The sequence below is a fragment of the Lepus europaeus genome, chromosome 5 (genome assembly GCF_033115175.1).
Source record: "Lepus europaeus isolate LE1 chromosome 5, mLepTim1.pri, whole genome shotgun sequence".
Taxonomy (NCBI): domain Eukaryota; kingdom Metazoa; phylum Chordata; class Mammalia; order Lagomorpha; family Leporidae; genus Lepus; species Lepus europaeus.
The window spans coordinates 47,735,321-47,760,910 of record NC_084831.1 but is presented as its reverse complement, the minus strand read 5'-3'; the positions used below and the strand labels follow the sequence as shown (position 1 = coordinate 47,760,910).

Sequence of the window (25,590 nt, the reverse complement as noted above, 5' to 3'; positions counted from 1 at the left end):
ATAAAAGCAACTTAAGGTCTGACAATTCTTTTTTCACTGCAGGACTTCTCAGGGCCTTTATTAATCTTACAAGCATTAGAAGTAACAAAAATAAGCCCAGATTCCTTAGTTTGACACCCAGCGCCCTCCACGAGCCGGCCTCAGCTCCTCTCTGCAGCCCCACTTCTTATCCCCCACCGTGTGCCCTCCTCTCCGGCTCCGCCGAACGATTTGAAGTCTTGGCAACTGTGCTGGCAGGTGCCTGCAGCATCCTCCACCGCCTCCCAGCCCCTTCAATACCAGTAAACACCCATTCGTCTTGGGGATTCAAGTCAAGTGTCCCTCCGCTGCGTAGCTGACCTTGGCCCCCACTGTCTTTCACAGCTCCTGGGACACACATTAGTCCACGTCTTTGTTTTCATGTATTGCCCAGCTATATGTTCCACAGAGCAGGAATTGTCACAGCTCAGTTCCGTTTCCCTAGTAGGATCTGTCATGGTTCATGGCTTCTTTTTTTCTTGGCTTGCACCAAAAAGTTGGTCTTTAGGTTATCTTTGGCTTAATTATTAACTTTTTTAACGTTTTTTCCCCAGATATTTTTAGAATATCCATGGGAATCTAACTGAATTTACATACCAACTTCTGAATTTAAAAGTTGATTTTAGACTTTTTTTTTTTTTAAAAAAAGATTCCTAGCTTTTTATCTACTAAGATTGGTCCTTTATGTCCTTTACTTCATAAAAGTCCTATGTAGTTCATGGTAAATTATTTAATTAATTATATTTGCTTTGACGATTTTATCTCAGATTTTTTTCAACTGGTCATTATTTACTTAGAAAAATGTCAATTTTTGGCACTAGTTGAATGGCCAGCAACATCACGGAAGCCACTTATCAGTTTTCCATTTGTTACTGTTAAATTTTCCAGACAATCATGGAACTTCACACTGATTAGAAAGTTGCCTGGCGTTTTCCATGCCCAGCTGTTTGGAAATAGTTTTCCAAGCAGTTGAAGAGTCAGTCCTACACTATTCTTGCATCTTCTGCTCTTTGGCCTCCCAAGGGTTGGTGCTGACTTGCTCTTTCCTGACCTCCGGAAGAAGGTGTCTGCCTTATCTCCCTCAGGGCAGGCCCCGCCCTTGCCACTGCCCCTGGTCTATCTGGAGGCCAGGGCCCCTCCCGGAAGCTCTTCCCCTGAGTGCTTTGATTGGGAGTCGGAAGTGGCCCTGGGCCCCTTGCCTCTTCCCCCTCCTTTCCCAAGTTCCCACAGGAACCTGGGAAGTGGCTTGTGCCCAGACGTTAGGACGGAAACTGTAGCCAGATAACTCAGAGGGGACAATGCCCGGTTGACGTCATTTCAGCCTCTCTGCTTGGCCAGAGGTGGCTTTGTTTTCTTCCATTTTCCTCAGGTTGCTCTTCTGCTCCACCCAGTGCAAGTAGCAGTCAGCATCTATCTGCGAGGTCTCTGGCGGTGGCGGCGGCAGGGGTTTCTATGTTTCCTTGTATTCGGATTCCAAGCCCGTGGTTCCAAGTGGTGGCTCAGGGACCTGTCCTTGGGTAGGCTGCGAAGTAGAAGCAGCCCCATGGGAGTGTCAGGATCACTTCCTGGTATCAGGATGTATTTTTATTTCCACAGCAGTGCTGAGAGGCAGGTGGTACAGGGATTGTGCATCGGTAACTCCCAGGTTCCCTAAGAGAGTTGTCGTCTTCGGTTGTAAAACAGAAACCTTTACAGCCCTGGTGATTTCTTCTCGTGCGTTTTAATCAAGAAGATAAAAGGAAACTGACATTGATGACCAAGTGCCTGCTATGCACCAAGCAGTATGCCAAGACCACTAGCTAAATTCTGTTTCTAACTTTTTAGTATAAGAAAACCAAGGCTGAGATCACTGGCTTAGGGCCATGTTCAAGTCCAGTGCTCTGTTGAGTCCCTGCTGCCAAGGTTTGAGTAGCTCCATCTAGCAGCAATGTAGTGTGTGTGTGTGTGTGTGTGTGTGTCGACCTGGTGCTCACCAGGAAGTCACTCACTGTTCCTGTTGTCTCCTCCCTCCAGCTGTACCTGCAGGCCCGCTTCACTTGGCGAGGGGCCCGCCTGCTGCGGCCCCTGCTACAGTTCACCTTGATCATGATGGCCTTCTACACGGGACTGTCCCGCGTATCTGACCACAAGCACCATCCTGGCGATGTCCTGGCAGGATTTGCCCAAGGAGCCCTGGTGGCCTGCTGTATAGTAAGTAGCATCTTGTCCTCAGCGAGCAAACAGAGCCCTGGACCGTTGCTTCTCAGTGACTAACGCTAGGGAACCGTTGTGCCTGTTCTCTGCTTGGTGTCTGAGGGTCACCCCCGAAACCCCTTCAGTAAAACAAGAATTCCTGCTTCAACCTGTGAATTTGGAGCTGAGACATTCTTTGCATCCTTTTTTTGTATAAACACAGGTTTGGGCTCATAGATGATTGCACTGGAAGATGCTGTAGATATTGTCAACTTGCTCACTTTGCAGATGAGGAAATTCAGTGCCCAAGGTCACACAGCATGTCTAGTCCTCCGGGCTCATGCATGGAGGCTCACGTGCTGTCTGGGAGGCACTTGCTAGCCCCTGGGGTCAGCTTCTTAGAGACGTCTGCTCTTCCCACCATGCCCCGGGGGTGACTTAGTCACATCCCAAGCTCTGTGTGGACTGGAAACGAGATGTGCTGAAGGCTAAGCCCCAGGCCCAGCACCTTTCACATCAAATCTCCCAAGTCTGACCCGGGAGTGGGCCTCCTGCTGACGTGCCCCGAATGGATATGGCTAGCTTGTTCTTGTCATCTATATCCGTGCTGGCTCTAGGCGAGCGTAGCGTAGAGTACCACCCACCACCTCTCTGAGCCTCCCACCCACCACCTCTCTGAGCCTCCCGTTCCTCCTCTCTGCTTTTCCTGCCTGCTGAAAGCTTTGAGGGGCCTACCCAACAAACCTGCCTGAACACCTGCTGTGATGTTGTGCCTCCCCGGCCCTCTAAGCAGCTTGCCCCCGCCCAGCAGGAGTCCAGCAAACAGTAATGGCTGCGTGTTTAAGCACCACACACGGAGGTTGCATTGCTGTTGGTATTATCCTTGCTCATTCACAGTAAGAATTAGGAACAATGGCGAGATGGGAAGCAGCCTCTTATCCCGTCCTGGTTTCTGAGCCTGGCTGCTGGCCCATGGCTCCCTACGATGACCTCTCCCTACTCCCCACTGGAACAGCACTGTTCTCGCTATTGACATCGCTTCTCTGTAGGCTGTCCATTCTGTGGAGCCTGGCCCATGCGTAACATACATGTTACTCTCCCTGTCTTAGCGGGGCCTCTCAGGGATGCTAACTCAGAGTATGTAAATGTGTGCCTACTAGGCAAAAGGCTTGAGTCCAGGAGCGTCTCTACCTTTCCAGGAAACGTTCTCTGGAAAGCATAGGCAGGATGCAGACCTAGGCCTTGTTCACAAGGTGATCCCATTCTTGCTGCTTGTACAGCTTGTTGGGGCACGGTGCTTCCGAAGGCAAGCCGGGGCCTGATCCAGTGTGGTCAGGAAGAGGGAAAGGGAATTCCTGGGCCATCAGCGTGGGTCCCGGGAAGAAAGTAGCATCCGACCTACTTGCCAGTCTAGATGTGGGAATGCTAGCCTAAGGGACTGGCTGTTTCCATGGCTTTCTTTGTTGCTTTCTTATTCTTTCCTTTTTCAAGTGAAGGCCAGAAGGGAGAAAAGTTGGGGGTGAACCACCGAACCGCCATTAATGAGAGCAGCTGTCACCGTCCAGCTTGCTCCTCGTGCCTGGCCCTTTAATAGGAAGCGACAGTGGGAGGATGGAGGGTAACCCTTTGCTGACTGTGCCCTTCTGAGCATCCCTCTCAGCAGGAGAATAGCCCTGGGGCCTGCTGCTCTGTTTCCTTCTCTGTGGCGCCACTGCCCTAATTGGAGTCTCCTGCACCCCCAATTAAAAAAATGAGAAAGTGGGGGGGATCCTTCTTACTTCTTAGCCTTCTCTTTTATGTCCTCCAGCACTGGCCAGGAGCAATTAGAAGCATTCAGGAGGACCAAGGCGGATTTGCAAGAAAGGAAATGAGGGACTTGACTTTTATCCTGTTTGGCTCTGGCTGACCACAGCGTGGGATAGGAATTTGGTCCCAGCGTTTGTAAGCACCTATTGTATACTGCCAGCATTCTAGGTACTGTGCACCTATTGTACGTGCACCTTTCTAGATTTCGTCTCTTTCTAGTCCAGCAAGTGGCTTTACAGATGGAGTAACTCAGGTTCAGAGAGGTGACTGAGGTCTGCTGAGGTCCACGAGCTGCCTCCAGGGTTCTGAGTTACCACTCTGCCCTCCAGCTCTTCTGAAACTCAGCTGGTGTTGTTAACCTGAGGCTGGAGTGGCAGGCTGTTTATGCAATGTCACTGAAATGTGTCCCAGGGTCCTTCCTAGCCCCCAGGCAGGTTGAGCTGCATTGAATCAGAGAAGCCATGTGTCTATGTGTGGCTGATCTGCTAAGGGCTGGCCAGAACCTGTGCCTGTCTTTTGTCCACTCAGCTGTGAAGATGATAGGCCAAGGGCTGCACACTACTCTCATTTTCTCCGAATGCCTCATGTCTAGCCTGGCGCACAGCAGGTCCGCGTGGTCCCAGTTGGCTTGGCATCACAGCCCTGAGAGATCCGCTTCCTTCGGCCGTCTGGGAGGCCAGGGCAAGAAAGTGTCTGAGCAGTGGCCACTCAGTGGGGGAGTCTGGGAGAACCGAGCTGGGAGATGCGAAGGCAGCGAGCCCTGTCCCACCAGAAGAGCCCTGGGTGCGGCTGAGCGAAGGCAGAAAAGCAGCCCGGGGTGGGGTGGGGGGCCTGTGAGGGGGCGTGGAGAAGCAAGTGGCCGCGGAGGGGCTGGTGAGGAGGAGGGCGGCTTCTCCCCGGGCGGGGCAGGGCAGTGCAGTCCTCACTTTGCGGGCAGCTCTGTGGCCTCTGCTCTGGTAGTGCCACACAGACCTTTCCTTGCCAAAGAGCCATGCTGTCTTCTCACCCCAAATACAGCTCGATCCAAGTGTTCTTAAAACAGGGAGACATCACTGAGGTTAGAAAGATTGAGAACAGGGAGGCACAGAATGATGCAAAAGCCACTGCCCGGGGTGCCAAGCAACCCAGAACCCATTTCTCACCCTGCCAGAAAAGCTCCTGAGCCAAACCTCTATGCACAACCGCCCCCCCCCCCCCCCCCCCCCAGTTCGCTTGACAGAGACGTGATGTTCGCCGGCTCTGCCGAGAGCTCACTCGGGGCCAGCATCACATGAAGCGCCTTGCAGAGAGCAGCTTCACTCCCTCAAATCCTATGCTGAAGCTTCTGTTGTCCTCACTCGGGAATGAGAACACAGGGGCTACACGGAAACAAGTAGCTTGGAGAAACGTCAGGGTTGCAAGGGCTGACCCTAGGCTGTCACACAGCCAACGCTGCACCCCCTCCTGCCCCCACCTTCTAAAGTCGCCCTCCCTGGGCTCCCGACACACCCCTCATGCCTGGCATGCTGGACTGCCCAGAGATCTCCCAGCACCCTGAGCTCTCGCCCTAGACAGCTGTCCCCCTCAGATGGAGCACAGCCTGGGGCTCACCCCAGCTTTGATGAAGCCTCAGTGTTGGTTGCCTGCAGCTACTGTAACAGGGTTCCACAAACTAAAGCCACACAGGTTTCTTTTGTAAAGGTTGTGCAAGGTGCAGTGGGGGTTTGCTCAACTACAGCCGTTGATTCCCTTTGGATTTATGCCAGAGCTGCCTGGGAATGGGGGAACAGATGAAATGCCCTCCCTCCCAAATCTCTCCTGCCCCTGCACAAGCCTGGGTCTTGGCCTAGTAAGCCCTGAAGCCATTCACAGCATTCCTTGGCTGCTGGTCCCCTCCCCATCTTCAAAAACAGCAGCATAGAATCTTTAAGTCTCTCTCTCTCTCTCTCTCACCTCTGCTTTCATCATCACATCTCTTTCTGTGATTCTGACCTCCAGCCTCCCTCTTATAAAGACCCTGGTGATAACAGTGGGGTCACCCTTATAATCCAGGCTAATCAGGGTAATTGCCCCATTCCAATATCCTCAACCTAATCTCATCTACAAAGTCCATGCTGTGTAAGGCAGCATTACGCTTATAGGTTCTGCAGCTTAGTGTGTGGACCTGTCTAGGGAGCCAGCGCTCAGCTTACTGCACCTTTTCTTAAGGACAAGATTATCCAGCTGTCTTCCAGCGCTCCCACAGCCCTTTGCCCTCCTGCCTTGGGTTTTAGCCTGTTCTATCAGCTTCCTGCTTGCTGCCACAATAGCAACATCTTCTAGTTATTTCTTCTCAGTGCCTGGTGGAGTGATGGACACACAATAGGTGCTATTTGCCAAATAGATAAGCACTGGATAAAGAGTGAGTGATGAGTGGCTGGGGACCTCAGGCAAGACACGTCCCCTCTGAGCCTGGTTCCCTCCACTGTTAAGTGAACTTGGAGGCCCTGTGGCTTCCTGACCTTTCTTCCCAGGGATTCCACGGTGCTGCTGACTTCTTAGCAGCTGAGCCGGACCTGCTGTCTCGGACAGAACCGTGTTCCTGCACAGCCTGTCAAGCTGCGCCATACTGGGCGACCATGGGCTGCCTTTCCGAGTCCGAGGTGCCATGTGTCACCCTAGAATGTTGGTTTGGTCACTGCAGAGCCTAGGGCGACAGGCTGTGACAGCCCAGCTGCTATCCAGGTGAGCACAGGTCTCATCGCAGCAAGCAGTAGACAGAAGTCACATGCCAAAGGGGAGCATGCTCCTCTCCTCCCCCATCACTTGGCAGCTGAGCGCTTTCCAGAAAGGGAAGGCAGCGGAACCCGACCCAGACAGAAAACCGGCATGGTGTCACGGACTCCACTGAGGACACAGGCACTTAGGGTCAGACAGGCCTGCCCACTGATGGACACAGGGCAAAGGTGGAGAGCCACCACCCACACAGACCCAATGGCATGGGGCCAGACCCAGTGGATCCCAGGCACGTAGACATCCATTCTCACAATCTTGCCAGAACTCACAACCTCGGTCGTGCCTTCTGACACTCACGTCTGGCCTTCCACCTTCACACCCACAAAGCTACTGCCACCAAAGATGTGAACTCTACAGTTGGGCTCACCGGGGACCCAGATGAAGGGACAGACATCAGTTCATTTCCTGTCTAGGGATAACTCGCATATCTGGTCACCTCCTCCCTGACCCTCTAACAGATGGCAAATCGGGGGCTTGTGGAGGGGTCAGGGGAGGGCCAGGCCGCCATGGCTGTGGGGTCAGCAGAGGAAGCAGCTGCTGGTGGATTTCATAAACACACAGCAGAGTCTTTCCTGGTCTTCCTCTGCCCAGGGGTGTGGCTCGGCCAGCAGTCGCTCTTTTGTGTGCTGCTGTCTTCCTCCAGGATGCAGGGAAGGGCAAGGGCATTCTTTGTCTCTGCCCAGTGAGGTGACCTTGGAAAAAGAGACCAGCAAGAATGCTAGTGTAAAAAAGAGTTTCGTGATGACAGCCCCTACGAGAGGAAACCATGTTGCACAGAGCTTGGACACGCCCAGTGACGCCCAGTGGCAGAGTAGGAGCCGGGTCCCAGGCCTCTTGGTTCCCACTCCAAGGGCTCTAACTGTAAATTTCAAGCACAGTTGGTCTATGCCATGAATTTCACAGCTCTTTTCCTTCTCTAACAGGGCATAGTCCCTTCAATTCCCTCTGGATTTGTCCCAGGGAGATAGATGAAATGATCTCCCAGAAATCTCTGCTGTTCTTGCAGAAGCCTAGTTTAGGCCCTGGCCTTGCCACCATAGGCACTCACTGAGATGGGCAGAAATGTGGATGTGGGAGAAGGAAGGAAGCAAAAGCAGAGATCAACTCTGGTCCCTGATAGATGATGACAGCATCTTTGCCGTACTCCATGGTTTGCAAAGTGCCTCTCTCTCCTGTCTTGTTCCCTGGCTGAATGACCAGTGGGGTGGGTGATGAGGCAGAGACTCAAAAAGGCAAGTTGTATTCCTGCCTATTGCAGATTTATGCCAATTAAGCAAATCACTTCACCTCTCAGCCACCTTTTCCTGCTCTGTGAAGTGGGGATGATAATTCCTTGCATGATGTTTGGATTGAAGAATGAGTGACTAAAGGATACATCACGCTTGGCACATGTAATGCACTGATTAAATGTGTATTATGTGTTACATGCTGTGCTTGTTTTAGGAATTTAAAACAAAAAGGAGTTGGACTTTAAAGGACTTAAGAGTGCAATAACTTTCCAAAATTTTACCACAATCCATAATAAGAAACGTATTTTACATCATAATCCAATAGAGGCACCCAGATGTAACTGAACCAAATGTCACAAAATAAGCCATTGTAAGGCTTCCTATTTAACCTTAGAAATGCTGAGAGTGACCACCCAGTATTGTACCTTACTACTGACTCGAGAGGCTGAGCTAGCTGGGGCAGACATGTAGACAAGGAAGTGAAGTAGAAGGACATAGGTGCTGGAATGGGATCCACTGCTGATGGCATGGGACCACAGGGAAGCAATCACAAATTCTTCTAGAGCAGCTGGGAGGAATAGAAAGTGTTTCTGGAGAAGATGCTTGGCAAACCAGTGAGTATTTTCTATACAATATGAACGATAAGGAAGGGATTCCATGCAGAAGGAAGAGCACACAGACATGGAGGAGGATGAGAAGGAACATGGGATGTCTTCTGACCGTGGGATTCAGAGCAATGGAATTTGTGAGATGATGGGGAGAGGTGAACTCAATGAGGAATGGCCCCCATCCTCCTTTTTAACTTCAAGCTAGGGCGGCCCTACCTGCAGAGGTGGCCCAGCCTCTGTTGCTCCTGAGCTCAATTCAACCCCTCAGTGACAGAGCTGTCAGCCTCTGGGTCCTCCTTCCCAGATGCCCTCCTTCTTGATAGCCAAGGACTACCTTCCTGGAAGCCTCTTTGGCCACCCCCAGCTTCCTGTTCTCCTTCAGTTTCCCATCACATTTTCTCCTCTGTGCCTCCAGATTTTCTTATTGTGGGATAACAGCCTTCATGTTTCTCAGTAGCAGTGATGGTCCTCACTGATGGTAACTGGTGTGGGATTTGAATCGTTCTCGGCGGGCACAAAGTGTATTCACATATATTATTCTATTTACACCTTACTATAACTATGGGAAGATAGTTTCTTCCCATATATATATATATATATATATATACATATATATAATGTTTGCATACAAGTACAAGGAAATTCAGTCACCTGAAATCGTAAGATTTCAGATAAATAAAGTCAAGACCCAGAAGTAATTTTGGGACCAAATCTTACTCTAGCCACTCCAACATGTTCCCTCCCAGATATGCTAGGAAATCGCTCAACACATACTCTGGCAAATTCCTAGTGCCAAAAGCCACTGAAATCCCTTTATTAGGGGTCAAAAAGTAGTGATTGCAATTGAGTAACTCCCTTCTAGTCAAAAGGCAAAGCTGCCAAAGATGAGTTTTCTTGAGACAGCACTTACTATACTTAGGGCATGAGAGTGAGCCAATTCCCAAAGCTTTCTTCTCCAAAAAAAGTTACTTTTCCCTTAATCTGTGAGATTGTTCAGTATGGTAGACCCAGGAAACCAAAAGGAAATCCCAAGGCTGAGACACACAAGAGCATGTGCAACAGGAGAGGCAGCCGTGGTCTCCATACACGCACGGAGGGTGCACCAGCTTTACTGAGACCTGTAATTTCTGGGCTGTGAGCAGAGAGATGACTCAACATGATCCATGCCCTGCAGTAGCAAGAGGAAACATGATCTAGCATTTAAAACATCACGCATCAAAGCCTATGGCCTAATGCAAAGACGGAAGGTCATTAAAAGTTCAGTATGGGTACCAGAAAGAGGGAGTAAGGGCTGCTCAAGGAAGGTGTCCAGATGCCCAGGGTGCAAAGGAACTGCTTTCAGAAAGATGACAAGTTATCCAAGGCACACAGCTAGCAGGTGAGCCCGTCTGTTCATCTCCAGACTGCCTCCCAGTGATTCTGCATAACAAATACCTGTAGTGTTTTTTCAAAAGTAGATGTTAGGACACACTCAGTAGGCTTGGAGTGGGCCCAGGAATTTGCTTTTGCAGGAAACACCCAGGTGATTTGGAAGCAGATAACTTGAGGACTGCATTTTGGGAAATGCTGGAATAGACTGCTGTCAGGGCTCTCCTGCCTCTGAGATCCTTCATGCCTTTGCTTTTATGGTTATCTGCCCTGTGCTGGCATCTAAGTGTAACAGGTGCTTATAGAAACCTCAGCGGGTGTGATTCCTATCTCCAAAGCGTTTGCTTACACACACTCACGAGTTGAAACACTCAGTGTCCAAAGAAACGTTTGAAGGACAATTTTGCTGTCATAATCTGCCCTTAACAAAATGACCCTCAAAACCTGCTGAGTTGGCCACTCACCACGAAGAAAGAGGAAGCCTGGCCTCTGACCAGGGTTCTCGCTTCTGGCCCTGGGTGCTTGAAGCATCATTCCACATAGCCGCCTGGCAGCAGCAAGTGAGCTGTGTGTGCTGCAAGGCAGACGGGCATCTCTGGAGCACAGGAATACTGGCAGGAAGACATCACACGCATCTTCCTTTCCCGGTGTGCTGACGCATTCCCAAAACCACCCCAGAAGTGGTAGGATCTGGAGAGAGGATCCTGACTGCCCTGTGTGAGCATCTGCACGGCCTCTGTATCCAGCTTGAGGTGGTGTCGGCTTCTACACGTTCATCCACATCCTCAACCCTTCGATTTTGCCCTCTCCAATTTTTCTCTCTCTCTGATTCTTTCTCCTCTTCTCTTTCCACATAAGGGGCACAGGAAAAGTGGTTTTGTGCAGGTAGGCCCTGAGCACACAAGTCAGCGGAATGACTCTTAGTTACCTCTCCCTGGGCTCCAGGCACTGTGCCATCATTGTGCCTTTTATTCCCCCTCATAATCCTTGAAATAATCCCTTGGGGAAGGTGTCAACCCTTGCACCTGTGTGTTTTACTGAAAATGGCAACATTTGTATGTGGAGACAAGTCTGCCCTACTCTAAAGAGCAAACCTTCCTCCTGCCACCGCGGGTGTTGAATGGAGAGTGGGAGATGGCAATAAGGTGTTGCCAGAATAGCAACAATAGCCACCACCTGTATACCTCCTCATTAAGGCATGTGCTGTTCCTATAGCCGCTCGGTGCCTGGTTTGTGTGTAGTCTTGCTTTGAAGGCAGGGTGACATTGCCCAGGTCCTCTCCTGCCTTCGCAGCACAGCATAGCCGGTCATTCTGACTCAGCAGGAGATCAGAATCGTTTCCCCCCAAGACACTATCGGAAGCAGCCAAAACAGAAGCAGGCCGAGCTATCATTTTTTTCCTGGAGTAGTTTACCCAAATTATAAGAGTTTTTATGGGAACCAGTGCAAAGGTTCCCAGAGCTGCAAACAGGACTGGAAGGGAAAGCCCCGCTGTGCACACACAACTCTCCCCCTCAAACAGCTTCAGTCCTGTCCCCAGCACCTTCCTCTGTCTTCCCAGCATGACTGTCATTCAGGACTCATCCCTCCCAGGCTCTGCAGTCCCACCTTGAAGCTCACTGTGCCTTTTCTGTAGTTTACATACCATTGTCACCTTAATGCAGGTCTTTCCAACATGGTGTTTCTCTTCTTAAGCCTTGGCAATTATTCCTAGGACTGGAGGGAGGAGGTCTGAACTGCTTACCACGTCCCAGGAGGCTTTGCATGATCTGGCCATGTCCTCTGCAGCCGCACAGGAACTTCCTACAGTCCTTGAATGTGCAGTGGTCTCTCTCTCCCAGGTCTTTACAATCTGCTCCCTTCTTGCAGCACTACTCAGGGCATTTACCATCTGGCTAACTTCTCATCCTTTAAAGCCAAGCCCACATATAGATCTCTTGGGGGAAGGCGTGTAAGGCCCGCTCTTCATCCATCCTTCTGACTTACACGCTACATTTTCTGTGCATCTCCTCTGTCATGTAGCTTCAAACTCTGTGTCCTCGTGGTCTTTTTATGTGGCTCTCTTCCTCATTGGCCTGTAAGCTCCTGGAGGAAAAAAGACTCTGTCTTCTAGTCTCCTGATTGCATTCATACATTTTCAAAACAAGCAGTTTATTTATTTATTTAGACAGGCAGAGTGGACAGTGAGAGAGAGAGACAGAGAGAAAGGTCTTCCTTTGCCGTTGGTTCACCCTCCAATGGCCGCCGCGGCCAGGTGCTTCTCCTGGTCTCCCATGGGGTGCAGGGCCCAAGCACTTGGGCCATCCTCCACTGCACTCCTGGGCCATAGCAGAGAGCTGGCCTGGAAGAGGGGCAACCGGGACAGAATCTGGCGCCCTGACCGGGACTAGAACCCGGTGTGCCGGTGCCGCAAGGTGGAGGATTAGCCTATTGAGCCATGGCGCCGGCCCCAAAACAAGCAGTTTATAAAATTTAAGGAACTGGAGAAATAGAATTGAAAGCGAATGCTCTAGGCAGCACAACTTAGATTCTTGTTGGGCAGACTGTATTTTATTATTATTCATTCATTCATTCATCTGGCAGAGAGGATCTGTGGAGTGGGACTATGGGAGGGGAATGGGTTTGTTCCATAGATGGAAGATGACTACTTTAATCTGTACTGAACCTCCCCAGCCTGGGCCCTTGTGTTTCCTTTCTGGGTGGAGATCTTCTTCTGGAAGAAAGGGAACTGCTCCGAATCAAGGAGTTGCCACTTCTCCTAGTCCTTTCTGTGTTCTGCTGTTTAAGCATTAGGGAGATAGAGCCCTATATGAGTCTTGAAAGGATCATGTTTCATGATTCTAAAAAACATGTTTGTGTGACTTCAAGCCATGCTGAAAGCAAAACGCAGCTGACTCAACTCTTGATCTTGCCGCCAGGCTGTGTGCACATGGTATTTGAGTACAGGGTTGCCCTGAGGTCTGTAGGAGTTGGATATCCCAGTGAAATCCAAGGTGAGACTACCTACTTCCTAGGAAGTAAAGAGAGTTTTAGAAATTCAACAACAAACTTTTATGGAGCCCCTGAGGTGTGCAAGACTCAAGGCTGTCTGTGGGTTGATGAGGGTTACAGCTCTGTCCTCCAGAAATCAAGCAGGAAGAAAGGGCAATAAGCAAAATTTGCAAGATGTGAGACAGCATGACTTACCTAGGCCTAGTAATTACTTTGATGTCCAGAGCCTTAGAAAAAGGAGTGCCTTTAGTTGAACCATGTACCAGACACAGGTTTCAGTCTCTCAAGTCCATTATTACCTTTAGCCTTCATATTATTTCTATCTTGTAGTTAGTTTGGAAATGGGTACCCTAATATGTAGTGATTATGAGCCCAGAAAATTACATTGGAAATAAGCCAGCTGATGGAGGTGGTAGGTGTTTAGGATCTTTAAGGAGAAGGTTTTGGTGGGGATGGGAGATTGTCTTGCTTTTGGCAGATGGAATGGAATCTGGGAGAAGGATCTCTAAGAAATTAAGGCTATAAGTGCCCTTATTTCAGGCATCTAGCTAAACTGGAATAAGTGGAATCGAGAGCCAGGGATGGGGAGGGATTGATCAAAATCTTCCTGGGAGACAAAAGGGAAGGATGAAAGAGAGGATCATTTTCAGGTGAAGATAAGGACATTGTTTCTACACCTGTCAGGTGATAACATCATTTTCATATAGTAGGACAGAAGGCAAGTGGGGGAGATAAAGCAAAGTGTGGGCTTATTTTTCCATCCAATACAAAGCATGAATGTTTCTTACTTGGGTAGCTTTTCAAGTTCTTGAATCTTTCATCATAAGCTCATTGAGACAGGAATTACGTCTGAGCTATCCTCATACCATTGCAAGGGTATTCAATAAATGTTTCTCCTGATTCTAAGAGACACTTAGTGGGGTCCTATGTCTAGGAGGTGGAAGGATGCTGGGGATGAGTGATGGGAGACTTTCCATTGACCTTGCCTTTGGGTAAGTTGCTGACTCCCTCAGCAGTAAGACCCCAATTTTTTTTTTTTTAAGATTTATTTAATTACTTGAGAGGCAGAGTTACAGACAGAAGAGAAACAGAGAGCTGTCTTACAGCCATTGGTTCACTCCCCAAATGGCCACAGTGGCTGGAGCTGGGTGGATCTGAAGCCTGGAGTCAGGAGCTTCTTCCAGGTCTCCCACTTGGGTACAGAAGCCCCAAGCACTTGAGCCATTCACTGCTTTCCCAGACCATAGCAGAGAGCTGGATTGGAAGGAGAGCAGCCAGGACTCGAACCTGCACCCATATGGGATGCCAGTACTACAGGCAGATGCTTAAGCTACTATGCCACAGCACTGGCCCGACCCTGGCCTCTTGACCTCCCATCAAATGGTTGATACTGTTGGATTTCCAGAAAAAAATATTCAACACTGCTCCTGACTCAGTCTTGCTGGTAGGCCTTCATATTGCCTGATCTTTTTTGGTTACACCCTGGATTCCTTTGGGAAGAAAAGAAAAGTAGAGCAGATTAATGACTGTGACTAGGTATGACTGACATCCTTTGTTTAGGAACTTAGCTGTCATTGCTACTTTGCCTTGAGAAATAAGGAAGTATGGGTTGTGGATAGGGAGCACTGCACTGAGTCCACAAAGCTGGGTTCTGCTCCTCACACTGCTGTGCAACCCGGGGCATATCACCATCCTTCTCTGGGACTTAGTTTCTGCATCAGTTCCCTAAGAGATGGACTATATGATCTCTTCCCTGCTAAAAGGTCTGTGATTTGGAGCTTCCGTTCCCTGAGTCTGAGTCCTCTGACCTCCCCTTGTCTTTGCCTGTTTCCCAGCCCCGGATGTTGGTTACTGATCTGAATCTCTGATTTGTGCTTCTAGGTTTTCTTTGTGTCTGACCTCTTCAAGAGCAAGACGACGCTGTCCCTGCCTCCCACCGCCATCAGGAAGGAGATCCTGTCCCCTGTGGATATCATTGACAGGAACAATCACCACAACATGGTGTAGGTGCTGCCGCCTCCTCAGCTGTTTTTGTAAAATGACTGCTGAGAGCAAGTTCTTGCTGCTCTCCGATCTCATCAGACAGTAGAATGTAGGGAAAAACTTTTTGCCCAACTTGATTTTTTTTAGAAAGGAAAAAAAAAAAAAAAAAGAAAAGAGTCTTACTTTGTGGCCTTCAAAATACATAGTGTTCACCTGTGCGGAAACAACAGCCAACAAACCCCACACACCAGCATCCTGGAGGTGTTCATGTTCTAGTGAACACAGGCTGGTTTAGGAGCACACACTGAAACCATTTGAGTTGAGTCTGCCGGTCACTTTTTGTGACCCGAGGAATCCCAGGCCTGTGCCGTACAGTGCGAATTCACATCGTAGCACACCAAACCAGAAATAGCACTGAATGGAGAAGCTAGCCTGTTGGGGGAGGGTCTCCCCTCGTGGGCCTCTCTGTCCATCCCATCTCTCCTCTACTGTGACTTTGGTTCAGGATGTTTTGTTTTTTGATCATAAAACAAGGGCACACTGGCTCAGTGAAGTGATCAGATCTCCAATTTCCGACTCCCCCTTTCTAAGGCCTTATCACCTCCACCCCGACTCTCCCCAGGCCGGCAGCCACAATTCCTCAGTTACAGATTAGGAGACTCTTTGTGGGTGAATGAACTTTGCAAATAGCACAATTTCAGAAGAAATCAAGGACTCGGGCCCTCATCTGTCTTCTTTTGACACAGCACCCTGTGATGTTGAAATGTCGGCGGCAGGGTGCTGATTTTATATATGTCAGTCACCAGGCACTTGCACATTTTTAGAACCGGTTAGACTTGGTGTTACTGCATCTCCCTCGATCCTAGCTGTGTGCCCACCAGGACTTCCTGGGAGGGTTCAGAGATGAGCAGAGGCACGGGCTGCCACCAGCAGCTTTCTGTACAACAGATGGGGGAAGGCAGGAGGCAGAATGAAAAACTGAACCAATCTTTTGGCTGCTCAGAGTCAGAAGGAGCCCGAATAGCAGACTGTCTCATGCCTGAGAGGCTGCCCTTCAAGATGTGGGAGCCGCGAGGGCCTTGTGGGACTTGCTCCTGCTAAGCTGTGTAAAGCACTATTGTCTTGGGGTTGACCCCTGGGGCAGTTCTTGGTTGGTTCTGCTGGGCAGAACACAGGGGTTAAATCTCCGCAGAGACTTTTCCTCATTCTCTACCCGTTAAGTGTCCTTCCAAGCAAGGTCTCGCTCAGGCAGTAGACGGGGACCCCTTCTACTGAACCTTTGAGGAAATGAAGAAGGAAGAAATGCCTTTAGATCTTGGATGCAAACCTTTCAAAGGGCTACAAGTAACCACATGGATCAACCACATGCACATCCTTACTCCGGAATCCGTCCTTTCATTTCAACGTATAGCAAGCTATGATTTTTATATATAAATATTATATAAATAATGTATAAAACATTAAAAGTTAACTATGTAAAATATTATTTCTGAAACAAGTCTAGCTATATCCACTATGATTATAAACTGTGTCTCGACCTGTGTTATTTACATTAGCTGCTTAAAAAAGCATTGAGTTAATTTTTTTTCTTTAATATCAACTAAAATGTAGTTCTGTGGTAGACATTGTTTTACATTGAAAGAAATAACTGCAACTAGAGAAAACTGTATAAAAACATTAAATTGTCAGTATTTTTGTAAGGTTCCATTTTGTAAAGAGAATAATATTCAAAGACTTTTGTAGCATACAAAGTGAAAACTTGTATCTGCGAAACTATACCTGTATTAAATGTGCTTTTTAAATAAAAGCTCATAACACAACTAATTAAGGAGTCGCAAGCCTGAAGTGTTTGAGGTATTTCTGTGTGGGGTGTGTGGGAGGGGAGAGGGATGGGGGGCCGACCTCTTTGAATGGGCTTGTCTGGGCTCGGGACACTGCCTCTTGACTCTTTCCCTGGGAAATCTGGGAGCCATGGTGTAGATGCTGACGGTTCAGCTGCTCTTTCATTTCTGAAAGCCTGTTTGTACAGTGAGGCTCAGGCTCCATGCTCATCTCAGGCTTCTCCAAAGAGCTTCGTACTCTACAGGGGGATTTCATCAGGTTGGTAGGAGCTGTGGGTCTCCCAAATGCAGATAAGGGACCAGTGCTCCAGATAAGGAGGGCTTGGGGAGTTCATGAGGGAGTCCTGTGCACAGCCCACATCAGATGATGAGGAGGGACCACTGAGAGTGGCAAGTGGCTCCTGTTTCCTCCTTTATGTTTCCCCAAACTAGAGACAAAGGGGAAGCTGGACGTTCACATTTACCAGGCACTTGTGTACCCAGCAGTTCTATTCGTTTTTATCCTCACGACAGTTCTTATGTTGAGTATATGTAATATCAAGAAATGCAAAGGTGAAATTATTTGTCTAAGATCCTAGAACAGTCAATCACAGGACAGGTCTTCTGTCGATTTCGTGGCTGCTGCAACAAATAACTGCAATCTTAGTGGCCTGAAAGCCCGCCGATGCCGGGCTTTCCACACCACCTGCACCCTTGCCTTGTGCCCCTCGAACTCCACTTCCAAAGTCGGCAGCACTGGGCAAAGTCCTTCTCACTCTACCTTCTCTGGTCCTCCTCTTCTGTCATCCTTTCCACATTTAATGGCCCTGGTGATTATATGGGGCCACGCAACTAATCTAGAGTAGTCTACCTATTTAAAGTCAGCTGGGTAGCAAATTTAGTTCCATCTGCTGCCTAAATTCCCCTTTGCCATGTCACTTTACATTGACAGATTCCAGGGATTAGGATGTAGAAGTCTTTGGGGAACCATTCTGATTACCACAGTTCACTCTTTGGCCCCCAAAGATTCACATCTATCCTACACAGAAAATAGATTCAATCCAATCCAAATGTCATCCAAAGGATCAACACATTATAGCATCAACTGGAAATCCAAAATCTCATCTAAATCTTCAAACTCAAACATCCCAAGTCTCATCACCTAAACCAAACCGTCTCAGTTGGTCAAGGACGAAACTCTGGGTTTAATCCTGATGTACATTTGCTCTCCATTTGTGAACCTGTGAAACTCAAGAAGCAAATGATCCACTCCCGAAATGTCAGTATGAGACAGGCATAGGATAACAATGATAGACACTCCTAGTCCAAAAGGGAGAATGTGACAGCAAACAAATGGAGTGATGGCTCCCAAGCAATTTCCAGCTTCAGATGGGTCAGCTCCATCAGGTTTCAAGGCCACCAAGACCAATCTGTTGCTGCTATCAGAGCAGATCCACCCAGGTCCTCACACTAGCCCAGTGATTCCTCCCTCTCGCCCTCCCTCCTTTCCTTCCTTCCTTTCTTATTAAGATCTATTTATTTATTTGAAAGGCAGAGTTACAGACAGGTAGAGGAACAGAGAGAAAGAGGTCTTCTATCTGCTGGATCTGCTGGTTCACTCCTCAGATGGCCGCAACGCCTGGAGCTGCACCAATCCAAAGCCGGGAGCCAGGAGCTTCTTCCGGGTCTCCCACATGGGTGCAGGGCCAAAGACCTGGGCCATGTTCTACTGCTTTCTCAGGCCACAGCAGAGAGCTGGATCAGAAGTGGAGCAGCCAGGATTTGAACCAGTGCCCGTTTTACCTGCTAGGCCACAGTGCCAGCCCCAGCAATTTCTTTCTAAAACTGGCCATGTACTCTTTGGGCTCCAGGATGCAGCTAGAAGATCTTTCAAGGCTAGAGTCCAGATTTTTCATTTCAAGTCAAAGGGACAAAGATTCAGAGTGAGAAAATAACTCTTGCTAGGGGTAGGGGGTGAGGTTGGGAAGGTCCAGGGGGAATGGAAGAACTGGTCACAGCAGAACTCAAGGCTCTTGCTGCCAGTCCCCAGGTCCATCCCTAAGACCTGTCCTCCAAGTTCTTTGCAGACTAAGCTACTTCCAAGCAGAAACAACCTCATGTCATGAGGACTTAACAAACAACTGTACCTGCGCCTCAGCATCTGTGCACTTGTGATGAGCAATAAAATATGGCAGAAAGAGACATGGATGCTGCATTGGCTCTGCCACTTAGTGCCTATGTGATGTATCCTTGTACACCTTTCTTTCTTTCTTTCTTTCTTTCTTTCTTTCTTTCTTTCTTTCTTTCTTTCTTTCTTTCTTTCTTTCTTTCTTTCTTTCTAAGATTTATTTATTTATTTGAAAGCCAGAGTGACAGAGAGAGAAAGGTCATCCATCTGCTGGTTCACTCTCTGGCCGCAATGGCTGGAGCTGTGCCGATCCAAAACCAGGAGCCCAAGTCTTCTTCTGGGTCTCCTATGCAGGTGCAGGGGCCCAAGGCCTTGGGCCATCTTCTACCGCTTTCCCAGGCCATAGCAGAGAGCAGAATTGGAAGTGGAGCAGCCGGGACTTGAATTGGCGGCTTTAGCCACTATGCCACAGCGCTGTGGCTCACTAGGCTAATCCTCCACCTGCGGCGCTGGCACCACGGGTTCTAGTCCCAGTTGGGGCGCTGGATTCTGTCCTGGTTGCTGCTCTTCCAGTCCATCGCTCTGCTGTGGCCCAGGAAGGCAGTGGAGGATGGCCCAAGTGCTTGGGCCCTGCACCCGCTTGGGAGACCAGGAGGAAGCACCTGGCTCCTGGCTTCGGATCAGCACAGCATGCCAGCCATAGCAGCCATTTGGGGGGTGAACCAATGGAAGGAAGACCTTTCTCTCTGTCTCTCTCTCTCTCTCACTGTCTAACTCTGCCTGTAAAAAAAAAAAAAAAAAGAAGAAGATTGATGGTATATTGACAATTTTTCCTACCAAACAGCTTTCAAACCTGTTCTTTCTCTTTACTCCATGGCCTCTAACTTACCCAAGGCATCATCAACTCCTGAGCTACTTGCAGCAGGCTCTTTATGAGGTCTCCCTGCCAACATCCACCTTTTTCTAAGACTTTCCACACCAAGGTCAGAGGGAGCTTTAGCACAGATCTAACTAGGTTATACACCTGCTTAGGGTATAAAATCACTAGCAGAGTATTTAGTTTAAGTTTTTGACTTATTCCAAAAACATAATACAGAGCATAACACAAGAATTCTGTATCTACCATTCAAGCATAACATTTGCATTTTGCCCTATTTGTCCCAGACCAAATGTTGGTGTTAAGAAATAAACTAAGATAGCAGTTAAGGGGCTGGCACTATAACGCAATGGGTTAAAGCCCTGGCCTGCAGTGCCAGAATCTCATGTGGGCGCCGGTTCAAGACCCGGCTGCTCCTATTCTGATCCAGCTCTCTGCTATGGCCTGGGAAAGCAGTAGAAGATGGCCCAAGTCCTTGGGCCCCTGCACCCACGTGGGAGACTTGGAAGAAGTTCCTGACTCCTGGCTTTGGATCGGCACAGTTCTGACCATTGCAGCCAACTGGGGAGTGAACCATCAGATGGAAGCTCTCTCTCTCTCTCTCTCTCTGCCTTTCCTTTCTCTGTGTAACTCTGACTTTCAAATAAATAAATAAATCTTTAAAAAAAAAAGATAGCAGTTAAACCCATTCACTCTCTTCCATATGGTTCTTCTCCCTGAGTAGTCATTATCCTGAATTGGGCTATATGTCCTTTTAATTCAGGATTTTTTATTTTACTTGACATACTCATATAGCAAAGAACAATATGTAAAGCTGTTTTGTGGATTTTAAATGTATATGAGGGTGCTTCAAAAAATTAATGGAAAATAGAATTTAAAGACATTTATTTTACTGCAAAAAATTTTGAAATCAACAGTTTTTTCGTAATGTCCATTTTCCACAAACTTTTTTGAAGAGTATACACACACATATATTTATACACTTTGAAATATGGTCAAATTGGCATGTATTTTTATAACCTCTAACAGTTTGGTGTTAAGTTTTTGTAATTTATGCATAATAGAACATAGGCCCCAGAGTGTTTACTCATATTTTAACTACTCTGGCACTATGTTTTATGGATGCATCATAATTTATTAATCCAGTAAAATCCTGATGGACATTTAGATTGCTTCTTATTTTTCATTGTTACGGATCATAAAGTAATGGACACCCTCTGTTTTCCTCTTGTCCAAATAAGTACGAGTTTTGTCTCAATATACTTGGGAATGAAATCACTGGATGGTGGCACATACATATCTCAACTTTAATAGATATTGCCAAGTGCTCTCCAAAATAACTGTATCCAATTTATACTCTCCCTCGCAGAATATGAGATGTCTAGTTGATTTCCATCCTCAACCACTGGTACTGCCAGACTTTTAAATTTTAACAATCAGATAAGTATAATTCTTTCGGGTTTAATTTTCATTAATGATCCTAAATAGGTTGAGCTGTGTGGTTTGTGATTTTTTTTTTGTTCTGGGTTTATCTACAGGCAGGCTGGTGTTTTCCATGGGAGTCCCACAGGCCCTGTTCTGTAGAAAGCAGTTTTGTGTTAGCTGCTGCCAAGAAGGAGCCCCAGGGATAAGCCTTGAGGTAGGCAAATCTAATCAAGTAGTTCTCTTTTAAAACTCTCTGGGGACTTTCAGAAAATGCTTTTGACTTCATGGGTAGATATGCAAGTCTGCATGATCAGGCCTCTATTTCTCCAACTTCAACTTCAACTTGAAGATACTACTTGGGTTTTATTCCTCTTTAATTTCTGATGTGTGGAATTTCTTCTGATCTGATCCACTTGCTAATGGAGTGAGAAGTTGCCTTTTTCATGCAGTGGAGAGAGCTATTACTCTATATTACAGCATTTCTGTGTTTTCTTCTGAAGGAGGTAATTCTACATCAGCTATGTCTATCATCTTGCTAGAATTTGGATTTTCAGTAGCTCCTTTCTTGATCTAGGACCTGTCTATCCATCCATTCCTATTTCTTTTAATGCACCAACTTTTTCCCCTTCCCCTCTAAAACCCAGCCATGCTGAACTACTTACAATTTTCCTAAATTCATACCACTTTGCTTTCGTATATGCAGTTATTTCTTCTTGATAATATATTAAAATATCACATCCATCTCTACCATCAGTGGGAAAACCTAGCCCTGAAGTTGGGTTGGATGGTTTTGCTAGCCTCCCATGACTCCTTGCCCTTTAACTACTGACTCCATACATGAATATCTATCTCACCTATTGACTGTGAACTCTATTGGCAGTGACAATGTCTTATCCTTATTTTTTTTTCCCTTAGGATGTAACAAAATGGCCCATACAGAGTAGACAGTTGATAAACTCTTTCAATTACCAGATGACTATAGAGTTCCTCCTTTAGTTTGTATGTGAAAGTATGTGTTTGTATGTGTGATTATATGTGCAAATATGTATATGTATGTGTCTTATAATTATTATTGTGTACATGATTGGATGTGCATGCTAGGTGCTATGCATATGAGTGTGTCCAGGTAGATGCATATATGTGCATGTTCACTCCACTTCTCTTGAGTGGGTGACACAAACCGTTAGGTGGCACTTGTGGAGATGCTGCAATGTTTGTGGTGAGTGTGGAGAGGGAAAATAAAGGATAATTGGCACTTTTGTGACCGAACTGTGGAATATGTGGTCTAAGTGGCTCTCAGTCAGAAACTTTTGCTACAGAAGGTGCCTGCTGTAGGGGGCAGAATCTGTTGTATCTAAGAAAACAGCAACACTGCTCTTATGTTCATGGTGTTGGGGAGAGGGGGTGGATGGGTTTCCACACTAAAGATACAGCCTCAGTGGACAATGATTCCTTTGGACCTGATCTTTTCAAATTCGGCAGAAGTTTATGTGTCAAATTTTCACTTTTAAATTTTCTTTTTAATCCTTGGAGGCCAGTTCCTGCCACACACAGTTCCTCTTGCTTTCTCATTAAGCCTCTGCCTTCAATTTCTGTTTCCCTTCCTCTTACTGACATGTGTGGGCAAACCGAAACTTTCCACTGGCATGCTCACTTGGTATCTTTCATTTTCTGCTTGATTCCCGGATGCTGTCTGGGGTCCACCTTTATTGGCCGAGCAGTTCCATGACCATGAGGTCACCTCTGCTCAGCTGGAGGACCCCAGCGTGAATCAAGACACCAGAGGAAATGAGTGGTGATCCCCTAAGGAGACAAGCTCATGAAGTCATCCGCAGTGACAGCAAAGGAAATTAAGGAAAACCAAGGTCAGAGTTATGCGAGTACAACCAGTGTTTGTTTATTCATTCATCATTCATTCAATGCATATTAACTGAGGCCTACATTGTGAATCAGATGCAGTTCTTACCTTCAAGGAATTTATAGTCTAACAAGGGAGATGGACAGAAATGAAAAGGGAACCCAAGCAAGATGAGACAGGAGGCAAATTGCACTGATAAGAATGTGAGCTTACAACAGGCTAACCCTCCGCCTAGCGGCACCGGCACACCAGGTTCTAGTCCCGATCGGGGCGCCGGATTCTGTCCCGGTTGCCCTTCTTCCAGGCCAGCTTTCTGCTGTGGCCCGGGAGTGCAGTGGAGGATGGCCCAAGTGCTTGGGCCCTGCACCCCATGGGAGACCAGGATAAGCACCTGGCTCCTGGTTTCGGATCAGCGCAGTGCACCAGTCGCAGTGCACCAGTCGCAGCGCGCCGGCCGCGGCGGCCATTGGAGGGTGAACCAATGGCAAAGGAAGACCTTTCTCTCTGTCTCTCTCTCTCTCACTGTCCACTCTGCCTGTCAAAAAAAAAAAAAAAAAAAAAAAAGAATGTAAGCTTACAGTTAGACAAACTTGACTTTAAATCTCCACTCTGCCCCTTGAATACATCAGGCACTTGCTAATTGAGCATCTATCTGTGTCTTCAGTTGGACACAGGACATGACTTATCCATGCAGAATGGTTGTGATGATTAGATGAAGTGATATGTTAGCTTAGAGTCCCACACAAGGCAAGCACTTAAATGGAAGATATTTTATTATATACCTTATATAGATGATGTTTAACAATAAAGTTTGAGGTAATGAGTAGGAGTCGGATAGACCAAGAAGCGGAAGCATGAGGGTCTAGGCAAAGAGCACGACCCTGTCCAAAGGTCTGACACGTCTCGTGAGATGTGATGTAGCCTGATGGGGTTGCTGTTTTAAAGGGCTCATGTGTGGAAGTCGTAGAAGCTGAAACCAGAGAGGAAAATAGAAGCCAAATCATGCAGTATCCCTACTTAGGAACACTATTTTCTGAAATCCAACTTCAGAGATTTTAAAATGATAAGGTTTGCATTTTTTTTTCTTTTTTTCTTTTTTTTTTTTTTTACAGGCAGAGTGGATAGTGAGAGAGAGAGAGACAGAGAGAAAGGTCTTCCTTTGCCATTGGTTCACTCTCCAAAGGCCGCTGATCCGAAGCCAGGAGCCAGGTGCTTCTCCTGGTCTCCCATGCGGGTGCAGGGCCCAAGCACTTGGGCCATCCTCCACTGCCTTCCCGGGCCATAGCAGAGAGCTGGCCTGGAAGAGGGGCAACCGGGATAGAATCCGGCGCCCCGACCAGGACTAGAACCCGGTGTGCTGGTGCCGCAAGGCGGAGGATTAGCCTGTTAAGCCATGGCGTGGGCCATGGTTTGCATATTTTTTTTTTATTTATTTTTGACAGGCAGAGTGGACAGTGAGAGAGAGAGAGACAGAGAGAAAGGTCCTCCTTTTGCCGTTGGTTCACCCTCCAATGGCCGCCGCGGTAGGCGCACTGCGGTCGGCGCACCGCGCTGTTCCGATGGCAGGAGCCAGGCGCTTATCCTGGTCTCCCATGCGGGTGCAGAGCCCAAGGACTTGGGCCATCCTCCACTGCACTCCCTGGCCACAGCAGAGAGCTGGCCTGGAAGAGGGGCAACCGGGACAGGATCGGTGCCCCGACCGGGACTAGAACCCGGTGTGCCGGCGCCGCAAGGCGGAGGATTAGCCTGTTGAGCCATGGCGCCGGCCGGTTTGCATATTTTAAAAATTACTCTGTGGCAACTTGGTGAAAGTCTCAAGAACCTTATATAATTTTACCTGGGAGAAACAAGGTGGCTGAGGGGGGAAATGCTGTGACCCCAGGGAGACAGCAGAAGAAAAGGGGAGGACGTGCATTCCCAGAGGACAGCTGGAGAGAAGTTTGCAGTGGAAAGAAGACAGATGCCATGGAGCAGTGGGGACATTACAATCATGCAGCAGTGAGCAGGAAACTGCCAGTGACTCCCACAGCTGGTGGCTGGAGGGCATGCCATCTTCTTCTTGCCAGGAGCAAGGCACCTGGTAGCCAACAGGGAGGAAATGCCATTTTAATAAAGTGAGTAGAGGCTGCTGCTCCCAAGTGTGACTGGGGGATTATATTGGAGGGATAAATCCACAGATCCCACTGACTTAGTATCTGTCCTGGAGGGTTGGCAGGGGGGCGGAGGTCCATGAAATACCACCCTCCCCTCACTCTATCATGGCCCCTGGACTCTACTTGCCAGGGTAGAGCGCCAATGAGCTTATCAGTTAGGGAGCTGACTCTGGGAATGCCATGTCACTTTCTGTGGACCAGGGAGGTTTTTGGTGCTGAGAGTAGATCCTCCACTCCCTATGAATGTGGGATACCTACACCCTGTGACTGTGGGAATTCTGTGATTGTGCCATAGGGGATGTGATAGGATGTGGCTATATCTTTGGGCAGTTGCTTTGACTGATTTCAGAGGCTTGGAGTTCTGTGCGCCTGTGGAAGAGTGCCCAGATCTTTTGTGTGG

The 25,590-nt window shown here is 48.0% G+C and overlaps 1 protein-coding gene across 1 annotated transcript in view; it reads left to right on the top strand.

Annotated features, from left to right (window-relative positions):
• PLPP3 (phospholipid phosphatase 3) overlaps positions 1-16,753 on the top strand; it is an 82,548-nt gene extending 65,795 nt beyond the window's left edge. Inside the window, exons 5-6 of the mRNA XM_062191407.1 lie at positions 2,032-2,208; positions 14,828-16,753. Coding sequence (XP_062047391.1) covers positions 2,032-2,208; positions 14,828-14,953 — 303 coding nt within the window. The 3' untranslated portion in view covers positions 14,954-16,753. The remainder of the gene's footprint in view (positions 1-2,031; positions 2,209-14,827) is intronic.
• The last annotated feature ends 8,837 nt before the right edge of the window (positions 16,754-25,590 follow it).